Source organism: Thermobia domestica, chromosome 12 (genome assembly GCF_964235325.1).
Source record: "Thermobia domestica chromosome 12, izTheDome1.hap1.1, whole genome shotgun sequence".
Taxonomy (NCBI): Eukaryota; Metazoa; Arthropoda; class Insecta; order Zygentoma; family Lepismatidae; genus Thermobia; species Thermobia domestica.
The window spans coordinates 177,841,942-177,861,664 of NC_137465.1; the positions used below are offsets into that span (position 1 = coordinate 177,841,942).

General features: G+C 32.3%; 1 protein-coding gene across 1 annotated transcript in view; it reads right to left on the reverse strand.

Annotated features, from left to right (window-relative positions):
- The window catches only part of LOC145666863 (kinesin-like protein KIF9), a 43,363-nt gene extending 24,348 nt beyond the window's left edge, over positions 1-19,015 (reverse strand). The window contains exons 1-5 of the mRNA XM_081734444.1: positions 18,762-19,015; positions 11,189-11,346; positions 9,350-9,443; positions 4,132-4,320; positions 544-729 (exon numbers count right to left, since the gene is read on the reverse strand). Of these exons, the coding sequence (XP_081590570.1) occupies positions 544-729; positions 4,132-4,320; positions 9,350-9,443; positions 11,189-11,346; positions 18,762-18,854 (720 nt within the window). The 5' untranslated portion in view covers positions 18,855-19,015. The remainder of the gene's footprint in view (positions 1-543; positions 730-4,131; positions 4,321-9,349; positions 9,444-11,188; positions 11,347-18,761) is intronic.
- Between the last annotated feature and the right edge of the window lie 708 nt (positions 19,016-19,723).

Here is a 19,723-nt window from a genome sequence, read left to right on the forward strand (position 1 = left end):
TTTATCATTTACCCCAAATTTACCATTCTTCCTCCAAATTTAACATTTACCCTAAATTTACAATTCTCCCACAAATTTACCATTTTCTCTCCAAATTTATCATTTATCCCAAAGTTACCATTCTTCCTCCAAATTTACCATTTTACTCCTCAAATGTACTTTTCTCTCCCCAAATTTATCATTCTTCAATTTGATTGTATCATTTTCAATGTAAAACTAAGTTCCTCCAAAAATTCCTATGGGTACAACCTGCCTGTTAGCGCGCTGTGAAGAATTTTATTATGAAGAATCATACATCTTGTGTATTCCATATGTACTTCTATACAGTAATTTTATGTAATTGCAATGGATTTTTCTTCGATTTTTTAAAAATATTTCAATCATATATTGCAAAATTACTTTTAAGTTGAGGAAGTGTGTGTTAATACGCTTATGGTGAAATTTATATGATAGATTCTCCATAGGTCAGTATATCACATGATAGCTGAGAATTAATTGTGACTACACTACTGTATAATTAAATACAATTGATTGGAAAACTACCTTAGCTAGTTTGACTGTAGAACAAGAGTGTACGAGCGACTTGGATTCTATGTATACTGTGAAGATACTGTGTGCTAAATTCGATCCCTCATACGTCAAGGAAGTCTTGGTAAGTCGCTTGGATTCTCCTTCGAATAGAAGACGTAGGCCATCTTCTACACAGTCAATTTTGTACTTGGTCAGTCCCTAGAATAAAAAGAGTTGAATAATAGTAGCGAGGTATTTAAACTTGTTGTGTTTGAAAGATGGGTTTTCTAAACGTCTTTGGCAAAAATCCAAACATAATCCATAATGCTTTCTTTTATAAGTGATAAGTGCTACCATTTACATTGGAACATCCCTAGAACATAATACCATAACTCAATAATGATTGGAGTTTTGCTTAGTAGACTGAAGGTAATATTTGTGTTGTAATACTATCTCTTATTCTGAGCTCTTTCATGGCTAAGCGGTTAGCATATGTGCCTTTGGCGTGGGAGACCTGGGTTCGATTCCCGACGGAAGCTCATGTGGTTCGGATTCCACATTAATCAGTAGGTCTCATCTCATATAGCCTCGCTGCTGAAAGAAACGTTAAACTACAAATTAACTCAACTATCTCTTACTCTGCGAAGACTAAAACAAGTATTACTTAATTGTTTTTAAAGTTGAAATATATTTTCATTCCAATATAATTTGCAACTAATGTAAATACCCAGTAATGATTATTTGCCAATACGATGAATTGTTTATTTTGAAATTCCACAAAATTGTTTTATAATTATTTAAAATCAGTTTGTTTGCGTCTAACCATTCGATTAATCGACTGAATGTTATGTTTAAGTTATTTTCAACAAAAGGCAAAATAGCGTATGCCAATTCACTTAATGGTGTAAACACTGATTTTTTGTAGAACACTACTTTGTATTTTACTTTTAGAGAAATATAAAATTTTCAATTTTTCCATTGTTTCTTTTGTAATTTGAACTATTAAATATATATTTTTCAAGATTGAATTAACTTATTAGCAATGCCTCTTATGCCACAAGCATGTAATTTCCAAGTAGAAAATTGTGATTAATAATATCACATGCCTTCGTAAAATAAACGAAGATACTAATGGACCATTCTTTGTTATTTATCTTGTTCATAGCAGTACTAATAAAACAAAACAAAAAAATTAGGAGTCAGTAGATTTACCTTGCGTCGTAATCCATCCATCATCTTTTCTCTTTTTCTGTGTGGCAGAATATGAAGATTAACCCGTGGTTACAGATTTACAAAAGTCCTACAATCTCTCTACTTAAAGCGAGTAATCTGAAGTAATAATATGAGGTCAGGATTTCAAATATTGGAAAGACCAATCACTCAGCTTTGTATCAAAAATTGGAACGCTATTCAGAAAATGCGAAAACGTTTGCTAAGAAGAAAATGAAACTTTTACTAGCATTTTTATACAAACTCTGCTAGCATTTAACTAACTTTGTGACATTTTGGTGAAGTGTCCACCACTTGCGTCTTGAGAACGTTGAACCTGGCATGCATATTGTGGACACACTTGCCAGTACATTCGCTATCACTAAGCTCCTTCGTTTGTGTTTACACTATGGTTCGTAGTTTGATTGAACAAACTCTCCCTTTTAGATATCCGTGTAGATATATTTAGGTGGCGTCAGATCGGTCGAGTGGCCGAGTCCGATCGAAATGAACGAACTTCCATCGAAATGATGGAGTCGTCAAAAAAGTGCTGAATTTCTGTCGTGTGTGAGGTATCGCTCCATCTTGCTTAAAATATTCAATGTAGATTCTCTCATCGTTCAATTCATGCGCAAAAATATTAATGCTTTCTCTATATGCAGCTGTTGTGATGATTGTATGGAAGAAGATGTATCGCCGGAACATCCCACGGCAAACAACAACCTTCTTTAAATGATGTTTACAATCTATTGCGTTGAGATTTTCCTTTACCCATATGCGAAACCTTTTTAGAATTAACACATCCTGACAGGTGAGATTACATATTGCCCAAGAATCAAATGTACTTTGAAACGTCGGTTTATTTCTGAAGAAGTGTCCGAAACCATTAAAAGTATATCCCCCTTTAACTTAGTCAGGCTTTTCTATTTCGTGGACCATGGAGACAGATATGCATGAAGATTTGCTTTCTTCTCAGCATTATGAAAATTTTCTCTGGACATTCCTAACTCTTGTGAAAGTTGGTGCAGTAATTTCTTGGAAGATATGGTTCTTCACATTCTTGACCGTTTTCTGTGACATTCTTGGATGACTTTCTCCCTTGTTGTTCAACGAAGGACGAAGTTACTTTGGTTAGTTTCCAATTTTTTCAGCAGGGCCGAAATATGAAGTCGGCAGTGCATGTCTCTCTCCGATTTCCTCTAGAAATTGCTGTTGACGTAATTTTATCAACTTGGCTTTCCAATTAGTGTGAATAATAAACACTTGTTGCTCTAGAGCAGTGATCGCCAAACCGTCGATTGCGAGCTACTAGCAGCTCGTGGGGACATTTTCGGTAGATCGTGTTAACGCTCCGGTTGGCTAACCTTGATTCCTCCACTGATTCTTTCGTAAACAAATATGATTTAAAAAAAGTTGATAGTTCTTTCGGTTGGTAAGTCACAGTAGGATTTAGAAACGGCACGATAACGCAGAAGCTTCATAAATTTGGCGACCGCTGCTCTAAAGTATACCGATAGTAACACTAACGAAAATAGTCGTACTGTGTAAACATCCTCAGCCGACCGAAAGAAGCAAAATGATACCAAGAGAGGTGAATCAGGCAAAAAGCAAGCTGGCTAAGAGACAAGTCTTTTCAAGATAAACAAGCCGGTTAGGATATTAACCTTTTGTGCTATAACGTCATGGTAACCATCTTGAAATTCGCCATTTTATATTAAGGTCAATTGTTTGAACGGAAGAGAGTCTGTGATGCACCCAATCAGACAAGAAAATTGACAGAAAGACTTGTCTGAATTAAATTCATTTCAGCATATGGAAAGTAATATATACAGTTTATTAGCCGGCGGTGTTTAAAACTGCTTTCTGTAGACACCCTATGTCAAATATCTCTTAATGGCTGCTCATGATTGTACCAACTTTTCTACGTGTAACTGCCTTAATTAACCTCGAATTCTTTTCAAGAAAATTTCACTCCCTTTCAGTTATGTATGTATAACAATTAGAAATACAGCTTCTTGTTGTCATAGCAACATGTAAAAGGTAACATAGACAACATGTAACATGTAAATATAGATAGGCTTTCGTGATTTTACCTATGCGATAGAATATATATTAATATTTTGTGTATGGAAAAAAAGACACATATTTCCAAATTTTGTACGTCTCCTTATGAAGATTTTCATATTTTGTAAACCAACCACATATTAAGTTCCTATTTAAGTTTTTAGGCTCAAACTAAAGTTCCAGTAATAAGTGAGTCAGCCGATTTATTGGATTGTTGTACCTTTTTATATACCTAACATAATTTAATTATAGCAAATAAATGTAGTAAATAGTAGTACCACTACTTTAATCTTATATCTAATAAGCTTGAATTGTTTAATATATATATATATATAAAATTTTGCTTACCTTGTAGATAGTTTGATCTCCGTCAGACAGCATACAAACGTAGGAATTTGACGATACCGACAGAAGATCCCGAAGTTGATCATTGTAAACTTCAAGAAAGCTAACACTGATCCCAAATTCACGCTCTATTTCCATTGCCTTTGCCTCTTTAAAGATCTCTCCTAATGTACGAGGAATAATGCCTCGATTCTGAAATATGTAAAGAGATAAGAACTGAAAGGCTGTTTGAATATTTAAGCATAATGAAGCGCTTTTTAAAATTTGTAATATATTTTATATGCACAATTTTTCAGTATATTCGTACAAACTTTTTTAATATGGTAGTATATGAAGGATTGAATGACAAAATGAAATGTCTTCATTAGCAATCGAAATCAATGTTGCCTATTTATTTTGGTATCTTTTTCGAAGGACATCCTCAGTTGCACATATTAGAAGGTCCTACTTCCCGGAAGTCCCAAACGTCTACGTATGGTGGGCAAGATACTAGCGGAAGATTCGATAGATTTATTGTATTCTAGTAATATATGCATAAGTGCATTATATAAAATATACCAATATATAGAGAAAGATACTCAGTAAATGTAGATAGGTTTACACAATACACACAAGGTAATACCATAAACAGAATAATTATATAATAATATCATATAAAGTTGATATAGGCTATACGTACATAGTACATACTAAGCATATTAATGTTTTAAGTATATTACAAGTTCGGCATTTTTACCCACTTTTTGTGTATTTTTTTTAAAAAATTATATTATCTAATATGGTTTCTCATGTGTGTTTGTTTATGTATGTGTGTGTTATTCGATATACAGCTTTTAGTGTTTTAAATCGATTTGTCTTCGTAGGACACCGAAGAAATGGAAATATGAATTTAACTTATTAGTAATCTCCAGGATATGATTTTTATAGATCAAGTTTTTATCTATAAATATTTCCATACATTTAATAGTATATGATAGTTTATTTTTGTAGTCTAATTATTGTTTCTTAAATAGCCTTGTTTTGTAATGTGTGAAAGAGGATATGTTTGTTTCTCCGAGTTTTACTGCAAGTTTGTTATTTTGGAACCAGTTTCCTAATTCTCCATTATTAGTTTTGTTTATCAAAATGTCCTTTATTCATGTTCGAAATGGTTTTGTTGTATCTTCTACAAAGACATTTACCTCAGCATGTAGAATAGTAGGTGAAAGGTAATTAAAATATAAAACAAATATCAAACGTTACAAGAAACTGACTTGAGGTACCTCAAACTCATTTTCCTGTAATTAAGATTCATTGCATGTATATGTACCATTTTTATTCATGTATAGGATCGTTGTAAATTGTTTCTTCCTTGATGCTGTGCATTTCCCTGTTTGAATTCCCTAACTCCTACTATTTGGGATTTATATTTATTTTCAACACTTGTCGAAATTTCTTCATCTTGTGTATGGTCATCTCTACTATCTCTGAAACGATTTGAATGCATGTTATTGATCTGTATTGTTCCGGAGACTTAGCAACAATGTATCAAATGTCATTCCAGTAAATTACGGTATGATTATAAGAATGACAGGTAACTATCTCTTATTATAAGAGACCATGTGGGATATTCAAGAAACGATGTATTATTATATTACAGAAGAACTGCCTTGATTATGTCTTGCATTCAGTTTCTTCGTTTTTGAAGTATTGTAGTGATTTCAGAACTTCACATAGGAGACGAATAATTTCTTCCTTGATGATATTGGGTAATATTGAACACAAAGTTCAAAACACTGATGAATATAATTGTAGTTGGTAGAAACCCATTCTATATACTTTTCGTTCTTGTGTTCACATAACTATCTAGTTAGATACTATGAAGTAATATTATTTACATACATTTTATATATTTAGTTCCTTTATTCTTTCACAGGTTTTGTATAAAATGCAATGACATTTGAAGTGTATGTATAAGTTACATATGAAGGAATGGAAGATGCAACTTTAAACTTAAGATTTCAGATCAATGGTGAAAAGTAATTTCAATTTGTTCACTTAAGATTCACTTAATTTAGAAGTTCATATAATTAACACAAATTTCTATAGCGTAATATTTAATAGTGTTTATTACGAGTTTGGACATAAATAATTTTTGTCCGTGTTAAATAATTTTTGCATCAGCTTCTTCGTGACTATTTGCAACTTGTGTAACATCGAAGACTTTACCTCGTTCCTCCAACTAACAACTAAATTTTGCTTTATTTTCTGTGCATGCAATAATACTTTATGAGCGAAGTAAGCTGTCAACTCATCCTTAGCCCTGTGATGAAACAGTAAAGATCTGAAGGTCACTTTGAGATTTTATATTGAACAGGGGTTGTTTAACTAACCCTTTTCTTTCTCATGATGTTCTTCAGTGAATATTCGACGTACTCTGGTATGCCATCAATGACTGTTACAGAGTGTTTTATGAGAGTGGTTTGTTTTGAGTGAATTGCAGGTTCATTGTATGTAGATGAAGCTTGTTGATTTGTAGTGTCAGAGATTGGTAATATAAGGTGTTCAACAATTTCCATCAATTGCTCTTGTTGGACGATAAAATCATTGATTCGTCTAAATTAAAGATTGATCGAGGAACAGCTAAAAACTCATCCTCACTGAGACATTGCTACAGATCGATGTAGGATCGACTGCTCGAGACAATTAGTAACGATCTACCTTTGACTGTAATACTCGATCCGACTATTTCGTCAATACAACTTTGTGGAGTTTAGTACATAATGAAGATTTGCTTTTTTCATTGGTGCCCATAGACTACATTTATCTGATTCAATTCTTTTTTGTTTACAAACGTACATCTGAAGTATTTTTTCAGACATTCTTATTGTGTCGTTCTGGATATATTCTGGAAACTCTAGCTTTGTTGAGATATTAATTAGTTATTTTCCTTCAAAAGTACGGGATTTGTCATTCTCAAAAGATAGTCATAAATTATTTGAGCATCTTTCTATTGGCGAGACGCTTTACATGCTACAAGATGATAGCGTTTTTAACTGTTTTCATCCGTGATACCCAACATTTTTTTTAAACTTCTGTCGATGTCCTAGTATCCTAGATAGTATAGGAGAAGTAAGAAAAAAACTGTTATAGCTGGTTTTCGTCTAGTGATGTTTACCACACCTCCAAGTACTTTCATTGCTCTGGTTTCTTGTTCGAGAGCTTAATCTATTCCTAAAAACAAAAGGACATTTCATCTTGTTGAACACCCAACTTTAGTTGTTAGTTGGAGGAACGAAGTAAAGTCTCTGGTTAGAAATGTTATGAGGAAACTGAAACAAAAGTTATTTTACTCGGTTTACATGTATCGGCCCGTGCTTCTATCCTCCACATCTATTCAATAGATACAGATGTGTTTGGTATGTTATTGTGGTGGTTTCAATTGCTCCCACCAGACAACATGTTTGTGACCGAAACTGAAGCTATTAGAGATCAATAGAACTTAATTGTACTTACTCTTGCATAAATCCCAAGCAAGTTAATGCGTTATTAAGATTGAATTCTCTGCCTTGCTGTGACACAGTAGGTTGCTTCAAGAACAGAAGAAAACAATCCTTCTGGAACGTTTTTGAACCTTCTGAAGAAAATTATCTAGAAGCATTTGATAGATTATGCTGCCCAGAAAGTTCTACATCTGAAGATGAAAATTTAATAGAAAGGTTCATTTGTCGCGTGTATTTATAAGGTAAACAATTTTCAATTTTCAGACAGTAACCTCCAGTGGTGGCTGCTTGCCAAAAAAGACGTCCAAAGTGAAAATTTGCCGTCAACAAAGCCAGTTTTATACCAACACACCTTAAGAACTCACTACCAAGTCATGGAGTGGCAACGGGCTAATCTTCCACACTAGGATCTCCCTGATCATCCACGTTTTCATAGGAAAAGATTGGAAATCAGTATTTTCCTATCACAAGTCATGTAACATGTCCAGAAGTCACAAGTCCAGAAATTATTTTAAAATTTGTACATTGCGGTTGTTTCAAAGGACGATGTGCTGTCAATTGTATTAATTACAAAGCTGTGCTCAATCACTTAACAGAACTATGCATATGTAGAGAGAGGAAGAGCATTGTGACAACGGTGAAAATGACGATCAAATGCAACTGTAACTGTCGGACTCAGATGACGACTCAGAAATCAAATTTCTAATACTAGATTCCTTTCTAAAATGTTTGTTTGTGTATTTGAAGTATTTTAGTATTTGTTTTGCTTTTACAACCCAACATATTTACTAATTTTCATTATTGTTTAATTAGGATGCATGTCTTTTTTTTTTTTTTTTTAACAGTAATAAGGAAGTAGTCCACTACAATATGGAAATAAATACTCTATAATCGGAAATTTTTGTTTAATTTAACATATTTATCGGCATAATGTTTTGTTAACATTTTATACCTCACACCATTTTTATTTTCGATATTTGACTGCAAAAACGACTCAATTTTAAATCAATTTCACCGACTTTTTTTTTATAACTTTGTCAATAAATAAAATTATCTATTGGGCAAATATCAATGCAATATGTATAAATAACAGCCATGGAGGAAAATGAGACACTTATCAAAACCCATTTGCTAGTTTAGTCTGTATGCCCGTTGAAGTTCGAAAAAGCGATTTAATTTTATCCCTGTTTTGATAGTTTTCTTAATTTTTGAAGTAGTGAAACTATTTATTTGGCAAATATATATGCAAAAGGCACATGCGGCAGCCATAAGAAATAAATTGAGATACCTCCCATGAAAATCGGTTGGGAACTTTAGCCTGTATAGCGCTAAAAAGACATCGATGTCGGCGTAAGCGGCCATTTAGAAGTATGACGTCATAAATCGGCTCGGCCACACTTTGAGATAAACCACCTGGTAGTACACGATTCTATAGCTCATTACCTATCCATCGCCATCAATCATATAATTGCTTCTTTCAAAATACCACGGTATTACATATGCCCCCCCCCCCACTATAGATTCGTGAATTCCTATAAAAGTGGAGATGAGCATTCTGGATATCAGATCCTGCATATGTATCAAGTAAAAATGGTGGGAGAGAAACTAGGTAAAGCCCTTTCAAATTTAAATATTTCTTGCTAAAGCATTAACTATATTTGTATTCTTGTATATTCTTGGAAGAAGTATTATATATAAATTAGGACAGAAACAATATACAAACTTGTATTAACACTAACCTCGAATTTATTCCTAATCCCTGAAAGGGTGAAAGTTTTTCCTGTGCCTGTTTGGCCGTATACAACAATAGTAGCGTTATATCCTTCAAACAAGCTGAAATGATATAATAATATATATATCTTGAATAAACGTTAGTACAATTAAATCAATAACTTTAAATAAACAACATCTCTGTTTATCTTTTCAAGTTGGTCATCATTGCTTTCAAGTTATTATTACACTCCAAGCTGGTTAATTTTATACGCAAACTCATGTCATCTATATGCCAGAGAGTATTACTATTCTTGGTCAGCTACATCAGTACATGGTTACAATTTGGACCAATACAGACAAGTTTAAGCTATTTAAAAAAAAAAAAAATCTGTACAAGATGTATTGTTAATACCTTTTTATATTTCATTTTAGCTTTAACTGGATTTTTCAATTTAATAAGATAATAAATCTAAAATTGAAAAATAAATGTTAGAAAGTATTAGATATAATGTATACTGTATTAGAGATAGGTATTGTGTATTAGATATAGCAAAACTTAATACTCTTTGATAAAATATTCCTTTGATTGATTCTTACTGAATGGAGACTCAGCTATTTCGACTAACACTTTACAAAGAAGAATCTTAAAATATTCTGAACAGTTTCCCGCTACTTAAGCGGATTTTTAATTTTGTTTTAAAATTATTTTAAACCTACAAAGATACTAATTTTAGAGCATTTATAGATTAGTTTTATACTCCTTGTTGTATGCTTAGAAGCACACGTTAGCTGTCTACTTTAACACACGTTTTAAAAATAAGATCTCTCCATACCAGTCTTGCAGTTATAAAGTCTATTATTTAGAGGGGATACCTCACGATGATGCTTTATAGACTTACAGACATACCGTTCAGCGAGAAATCAATGCATACCATCGTCCACCTTCAAAGAAATTAACTCTCTTAAACTGATATTTATTTCTGAGAAGTTTCTAATATTTCCTAAAAGAGGTCCTCTATATTTCTCCGCAATAAACAGTATTTTACAAAGTAGTGAGTTTCATAAGATTTGATAATTCTAACTTCAATTTAAAAGCAATTTTATGATTATTTGCTTTCTTATCTTTCTTCTTGTTTTCATTATTATTATGGAGTTATATCCTAGATCGTTTTATAAAGTAAGATTATTTACTTTCTTAATAAACCTTATTTTATGTTAGGATTCGATTTTAATTAAAGTCAACAATCCTTCATACATCGTGAGCTTGTAGCACAGGAATCTTAAGGAATCTGTTAATCACCTAAAACAGCACTTACTTGAGTTTTGTTTAATAGCTATGATTGCAGTGAGATGATGAGGATGGAATGTTTGATTTTTATTTCCAGTACTTAGAACAACGCACTAATTAAGATCTATTACTCGCAGAGATTATTCTTGTTCTGTTCCTTCTGGGCATGGAAAGGGAGGTCTTGCCAGCTCCTTTCCTTTCACTGATTGTCTAGAAGATCATATCCTAATGACGAAGAGAACGAAGAAACTCTACTGCAACTTGAGTGATGTTGGAACTGCGCAGTAACTTTTTATTTTAATAGATATTATGCTGACTTGGTTTATGAAAATACAATTCAAATATCAACATTGCTTTTCTACATAAATTATCATTCCAATTAATTGATTGAAATTCAGAAGAATTTAAAGTAAATACATAGGTATTTGGCGATGGCAGTCGACCAACTGCTCTCTGCTAGAACTTCACTTCAAAGTGTATGTTTTGACACCAACGTTAAATATTTAAAAGTATACAAAATCACTAGAATAAATTTATATATAAAAGTTCTACTACCATGAAAAGGCACTCCACTCACTTATTCAATACGTTTTCCATAACGCCTTCGCAAACTTCGCTTTGGCTGCTGTTATAAAATATTCCATCTGTCTTGAAAGCCCAGTATTTCTCCAAATTACTAGTAGACTGATCGTCCTTGTTAAACTTCAGGTCTTGTAGCCGACGAACTTCAATAACCTGAAATAAATAAAAATTATTTGTAACTAATCATATAATAGAATGAACAATCAACTAAAATTAATAACTTCCTTACTAAGTTTGCTAATCCTTATATTACATCTTAAATTGTCGTGTCAGGTTGTGGTAGTTCAATGGTAGAGCGCTCACCTTTGGTGCGTGAGACCCCTGGTTCAATCCCAGCTCACGCCAAGTTGGCTTTATGATGAACAAACACCGTGTGCTTGGGTTTTATCGGGGTTCTCCCGTTTTCTCTCACTTTCTTTATCCCATAAGTTTATTTATCATTATCATCACCGTCCTCCTCAGCCTCGGAGCATAATCGTACGACGTTAACTAAATAAAAAAAATGCATTTTTGCGCATTTAGAGATGGAAATTGAAAAATTTTGATACGTTATAATGTAACTGTAGAGTATCTTAAATTATGATTATAGTGAATCTATTAGGACTTTTTTTAACCAGCCAAATTTTACTATCACTCGTACCTTCAAGGTGCTTGAAATATAATCTACTGTCATTCTGAAAGATGCCAATAAAAGGACTGAAAGAAAATTATCCACGTATAATACGAGGGCTATTTTTTTAAAATTCCGTTAAGCTCTCAGAGGAAAACCACGTGTCATGACGTCATGAAGAAACGGGGATAATCCAAAACTGTTCATTGGACGTCACTTATCCACCCCGATCCCACCCCTGATGGACGTATTCTAGCATTCAATCATTATTGAGTAGTAAGCGAGAAAACACATTAAGTACAATCAGAGCTCCCACCAAGTGTGAACTGCGTCATATCATTCTTTTTGTTCGGGTGAAATGACACAATGCAATCGCAATTCATTCTCGAATAGGTAAGGAATACGGCAGAAACTTTTATAAGTGATGTTTGTGTGCACAAGTGCTGCTGAGAGTTTAAAGAAATTACCGACGTACACGACGAGGGAAGCCAAGGATGGAAATTTCTGGCGGAGACGAATTTGATGAACGCATGAATCATACAGTTTATGAAAAGTGTAGATTATGATTTCTGATCTGTCTGATCTTGAAATTCAGAAAAATCAGCAGCCGCCTGGAGAAATCGAGTTCACATCACGTAGTTCACAGTAGGCAGACTTTTCGATTGCATTTCTTATGTTTTCATGCTCGCTACTACACAATAATTAAATGGGACAATCTATTTATCAATATGAGGGATGGGTGATGTCTAATGAACAGCTTTTTCTTATCCTCGTTTCGCCTTTAATGGCTTAACAAAGGTTAAAAAAAAAATAGCCCTCGTATATAAATTATATTATACATTCCTTAATAGGATATGATTTACTGTCCACTGGATTAGTGTTTATAAATCTAAAGTATTAAAAAGTCTCGTAGCTCACGGACACAAAATATCCTTAATTACATTAACAAAACAAGTAAGTTACTATTTGGTAATAATAATAATATTAATTACCCTATTTCCGAAGTAATTTAACTACTATTTATGTGGTAATTCAACACATGAAAAAATGCTAAATTTAGAAGTACATAGATTTTCTTTAACGCCTTCTTGACTATAATTTTGCATGATTCAGCACTGAGAGCTTATTGCAGGAATAACTCCTAAAGTGATAGAATGTCTAAATACCTCGCATTTCTGTTTTTCCTGTACATGAGTGGCGAAATTTCTTAAACACAGCCCAAGATTACACATTGATCATGCAACAAGTCCACAGTATTGTATTGTATTGTATTTGTTTTTTCCTGATTCAAAATGTGACTCAGGAATGGTGAAATTGTTAATTCATTATCTTACTTTAGTATTCTGCATTTTTGATGTATAAATGACAGAGGCGGGAAAATAATTAATTAATGATACGAATTAATACTTGTCAATAATGATAATAATAATAATGAACGAGAGTTCTAGTGCAAAGAATTTACAATATCATATTAACTAGTTTTCTGACCTCATTAATATTTACCGTGTACAAGAAATAGTTTAAAATAAAATTGTAAAAAGTGACGGGACTTGCACGTGAGTAGGCCATCCCTGCTGAAGAAGTTGTCTGGGAGCACCGAAACAGTATAGTTAATAGTTTATTAAATATTAGATGCAGGAAATAAACAAATTAAAATGACGTAAGGCAATTGTCGCAAGGGCCTATAATTTCTATGTATTTCAGTTTTATAGCTCAATTCATTATAATACATATTCTTTTTAGATAATTTAAATAAATAAATAAAAAAATAAATAAAATAAAATTTACATTATTGTTTTCAAAAATAAAAGAAAAGTGTAAAATAAATAAATAAAAGTTCTGGGTAATGAATTACCAACTGATTTATGATGATCGCATTCCTTTAGACCATGAGTTGATCAAACATACTACTGGTTGGTTTCTACATAGTCCATTGGGCTAGAGCAGACGTACATCTAACAGTCAGCGACAGGTTTGTGCACCAGTGATGAAAATTTTCCAATTCATAAAAACATACTCCACTTATTCCTACATCGCTGTTTAGCCGTGATGTGAGGTGGAAATTTTTCTTCTATATTTTTCCGGAAAATTTTCCGTTCTAAACAAATTGTTAAAAAGTGACAGATCGTTTAAAGAATCTGAAAATTTTCATGGCTCAGACAATTTTCAGTACTATGTAGGAACACGTGAAACAATTTTTCATGAATCGAAATATTTTCTGTCTTCTATGGAAAAATTGAAGAACTTTTTATGAGTCGAAAAACTCATCATTTTGAAGCAAAAGTTGAAACAACTATATGTGAATCGGAAAGTTTTATTGCTCTGTAGAAACAAGTGAAAGGAATTTTCATAGATCGGAAAATTTTCATTGCGATGTAGAAACAAGTGGAAAAACTTTCACAAGCCGGACAGTTTTGGATATTATGTATAGTGATGTTGGGTAGAAAATTTTCCACTATATTTAACTGCACCTTGAGATATAAAATTCAATTCCTGTAGAGGAAAATTAGACAGCAACAAATTATAATTTTTCAATTAGCTTTCGGGAACCAGAAAATTTTCTAATATTTTGAAGTTGGGAAGTAAAAATTCAGACAGTGTTTCTCTCTCTCTCTCTCTCTCTCTCTCTCTCTCTGTGTGTGTGTGTGTGTGTGTGTGAAGTGCAGGGAACATACATCGAGTTCGTAGAGAACAAATATCCCATTCCAATATTTAAAATTTAACAAGAAATCAAAAACAAACCTTTGTTAATGTATCAATTATTTGAAAAACAGAAAATTCCACTATTTCTTCACATATAGGCCTGCCTATGTAATGAAATAACTACATAAAAGTTCCTTATGAAGATTATTTTTGTAACAGAAAATAAGAAGGAATGCTTTGATTTTATTGTGTTTAACACTCGTAAATCATATTTCAATATTGGAATTTTGTATAATCAACATCTTAGAGCAGATATTTGTATTGTAAAACTACCATTATTATGTATAAAAATGTATTAGAAATAATGACGATTTGATAGAACAAATACATACATATATAAAAAAGAAATATGTTTTTTTATTTTGTAAATTAAAATGAAATCACTTGCTGCTTTTAGAACGTAGTGCTAATAGTGCAGCTTTTAACGTTTCTTTTATTATTTTATTGGAAGAACAACTACACAAATCAGCTTCCTTATTAGTTATATTTCACTTCCTCTTTTGAATGAATATATGAATAAATAAATAAATGTTTATTTCCAGAAAATGGTCAATATCTGTTTTCATGAGTTACTTAAATTCGAATTTTGGATAGTCAAAAATTTACAGTAGGCACTTTATTTATAAATGTTGCAGTATGTAAATCTAGAATAGTAGTAAAGCTATGAGAAAACTTCGTCTTATGCGTATTAAACTGACGAAATATAATTTTATGAGATCAAAGATGGATTCTGAGGGAAGAACGCACTGAAGTTTTTGAAACATTTTTGAAGAAATAAAGAATCGTTAGATTTTCACTTCATGAAACTTTTTAAGACAATATTTATTACTAATAAATTTTACGGCTAACCAACGATGTACGAATAAGTGAAGTATGTTTTTATGAGTCGGAAAATATTCATCACTTTTAATAAATTTAAATTTTAAATAACTCCACGAACTTGATGTATATTTTCGGTACTTTAGATACACACACACACACACACACAAAGAGAGAGAGAGAGAGAGAGAGTTGAATTGAGTTGATTTTGAGTTTAACGTCTCTTTCAGCAGCGAGGCTACATGAGACGGGACCAACTGATTAACGTGGAATCTGAACTACATGAGCTCCCATCGGAAATCGAAGCAGGTCTCCAATGCCAAAGGCGCATATGCTAACCGCTTAGTAACGAAGGAGCTCGCAGAGAGAGAGAGAGAGAGAGAGAGAGAGAGAGAAACACTATGTAAATTTTTACTTCCCAACTTGAAATATTAGAAAATTTTCCGGTTCCTGAAAGCTAATTAGAAAATTATAATTTGTTGCTGACTAAATTTCCTCTACAGAAATACAAATTTGTAGCTCAATGTGCAGGTAAATATAGTGAAAAATTTTCCACCAAACATCACTATATATAATATCCAAAATTGCTCGGCTTATGAAAAGTTTTTACCACTTGTTTCTAGATCGTAATGAAAATTTTCCGATCTATAAATATTCCTTTCACTTGTTTCTACAGAGCAATAAAACTTTCCCATTCACATAAGTTGTTTTACTTTTTGCTTCAAAATGATGAAAATTTTCCGACTCATAAATAGTTCTTTAATTTTTCCATAGAAGACAGAAAATATTTCGATTCATGAAAAATTGTTTCGCTTGTTCCTACATAGTACTGAAAATTGTCTGAGCCATGAAAATTTTCAGATTCTTTAAACGATATTTCACTTTTTAACATTTCTATACATGAATTCAATCAATTTTATGATTACTGAGGAATTGTTACGTGATTACTGATATTTTTTTCAGAACGGAAAATTTTCCGGAAAAATGTAGCGGAAAATTTTCCACCTCACATCACTATTGTGCACCCATATGTTCGCGGAAAAACTGAACTCAAATTTTAGTCCAAGGAAGTTTCCATGACATCTTCCATAACAATTCACTCAAAAATCAAGGCTTGCAGTTTGTTATCTGTAACTATCCATGGAGAAGGTTGAGAACACCAGACTACCGGAATACGATATTGACCTTTCAGTTGAGATGGAACTGATAATTCCTGAAAACTGAAAGGTATAGAATAGCCTACTAAAATTTCTAAGATGAAAATCAAATTCGACACGGGAGATTTTAATAAAATAAATTCTGAACAAAATTGCACAACGAACTAATATAAACAAGACACGGAATCATATCTGCATTTAGAATTTGGAAAAATTCTTCGGTTATATCTATCCCCAGTCACACTAAGAAAGAAAATTAGATTGAACTCTGTAGTAGCATTCGTGGAATTTGATTGTAACATTATATACACTATACAATGTTCTGCTCTTTTATGCACTGTACTATCGTACATATATAAATATATTAGATTCTCTGAATAAGACCAAATAAAGAAAATAATATGAGTACAACTAGATTTTCAATTGTTTAGAGAAATAAAATATTTAAAACGTTGGCCTATTACTGTAGATTACACAAAATTTACAACCTTTGAAAGAAAGAAAAAAAAATATGATAGTTCTCAGAATTCATGTTCTTTAAGTAACAGTCTAAGCTTTATGAACTAGCAACATGCAAATATTTGATTCACAGCAAGCACTTCCAAGAAAACAAACTCAAAACATTTAAAGCAAAAATTTCCATTCAGTCACATGAGAATTCTTCTACTTCTTTGACCGTCTTAACTTTACAAGTAGCTTATTTTTTAACAGTACAAAATAATTTCAGTTCTAGTGTGGTGGGTAACATAATCATAACACGAGTACAGCAGTGTTAAATACTGAATTACTTCTTGAGACTCTTTTCATCATTATTGCCTAGCTGCTGGGTTTTCTTTAGCGACCTGCTTCAATAGCATTAGGCAAAATATTATATATATTAAAACATAACATATAAGAGAACAAGGGAATATTTATTAAACATAAAATAATACCCTAAACCGAACCTAATCTAACTAAGAGAATTACACAAAAACATTCAACCCACACATATACCAGAATTATGACCGTAAAGATATGTCCGAAAAGGGAACTGATGCGAAAGCATTATCTTGATAAGGATTAAATTAAATATGTCTTACTTTTAATATAAACAAAGAGGAAAAATTAATATTAAAAATAACTAAGTGAAATCTAGTTTCCAAGAACTGAGTACACTGAGTTATATATATTATTTGACCGTATCTCTACGTGCAAAAGGGCAATTTTTTGATGTGGTTCTCCACGTAGGAGAGAATTAAAACTATACGTACATCATTCATGTCATATGTAAGTTATGATTTTGTTTCCTTCAATGAAGTTTGTTTTAAAATTATCTAATTTGATGTTTAATATAAGTATCTATATTTATTTTTCCTTTTTCTGATATCACAAGTTTGTTAAAGATTGGCACAATATACCAAACCAAACTAACTTTTAATTAAGTCTATTATTATTTTTATTATTATTATTATTATTATTATTATTATTATTATTATTATTATTTGGATTTTTTTTTTTTTTTTTTTTTTTTTTTTTTTTTTTTTTTTACGGCGTTGAACCACGGGCTTCTTGAGCCGTACTATGGTTATGATCATGTTCGGAACTTAACATTTAATTTTGGATATTATGACAATATGGCCTTATGTCCATCTTGAAGAAAGAAAAACAGCTTTCTTACAAGACTGGCTAGAATATTTATTATAAAAAATAAACTAGAAAAAATAAACTATTTATTTCCGAAACCGTTACTTTTCTAGTTTATTTTTTATAATAAATATTCTAGCCAGCCTTGTAAGAAAGCTGTGTTTCTCTTTAACATTTAATTTTATACCTTATTCTGGTTTTGAGCACAAATGTATACCTTGTACATTACAGTACTTGACTAACGCTGTTCTTAGCACTTTAAATACGCGTATGTAATTAAATTATTATTATTATTATTATTATTATTATTATTATTATTATTATTATTATTATTATTATTATTATTATTATTATTATTATTATTATGCCAGTATGTCTGTTTATTAAGATTTAATCTAAGTTTACTTTTTGTATCGTCTAGGATAATGGAGACCGGCTTGGTATCATAAGAGAAACTAGGATCACACATTTCAAAAGTGAGCGTGGTGTCGATGTGTCTATTCGGGAGTTCTATTTTGATATGTGGCATTTATAATTTTGAAGATTTTAATACAAAGATCACCCTCAAGCGCATCCTAATAATCAAAAGCAATTTGTCATAAGTCTGAAGGACGTGATGGCCAAAGAGAAGCGCGAAGTAGAAGTCTTATTCTTACCCTTTTACCGTCACTGAGCTTAATGTGCTCCTGCTCAAAATGAACTGTGGGTAGAATTCGAACAAAAGTAGAAGCTCTTCGTAGATTCTCCATTGTTATTTGTTTGTTTCTTTATAGCATGCTATCAACTTTCTTATTGAAAAACAGTGTAAATTAAACTAGATAATTTCCGAGGCAACGCCAAAATGAAAACAACAATGCACGTTTGGCTGATATGTTTATTTTTCAAAAATCTAGTTTTATTTCTTGGTAACAATTGGTTTACAAGGTAATGAAGAAATTAATTTCTTTAGCCTAAATTCTAACAAACGTAACACAACTTGTATTAGTGCTGGGTTGGGTGGTGGAAGTAGTGTATATACAATAGACCAGACGTTCGTGATACGAAAAGGAAGTCGTTTCCGATTCTGAAATGGAAGTCGTTTCCGATTCTCAGAGGGTTAATTGTGGGTATACCTGCTAGTTGGAACACGTATAGCTAAGACTGCTTACCAATGTGTTACAGGTGTCCAAGGTAATGTTAGCGTACAGAAATAGTGGCAAGGCATAACGGAAGATGGGGAATAGTAACGAAACCACGGAAACCAAATCTAGGTGAGAGGTATCGTCGAACATTGACAAGGATTGTCACAATGAAGCGTAAAGTACAGCTGGCTACAGAACTCATGCAGCATCTGGAACGATGTGTTTCTACAATAACAGTCCAATGAGAGCTCAAAGCTTCAACAGCTGTAATTTGGAAATCTCTGATCACTACAGCCAGGAAGAGAGTAATATGGTCAGATGACGTTCAATTTCCTTGTTTCCAATAACATGTAGGGTTTATAATAGTGGACATTCAAAGAGGCGTATGCTCCAGACTGCTACAACACTGCGGTAGTATTAAACATGGCGTCGACTCTCTACTGATGTGGATTATAATTTCATGATATAGTGATATAACTTTCCTTAAGGAACACCTC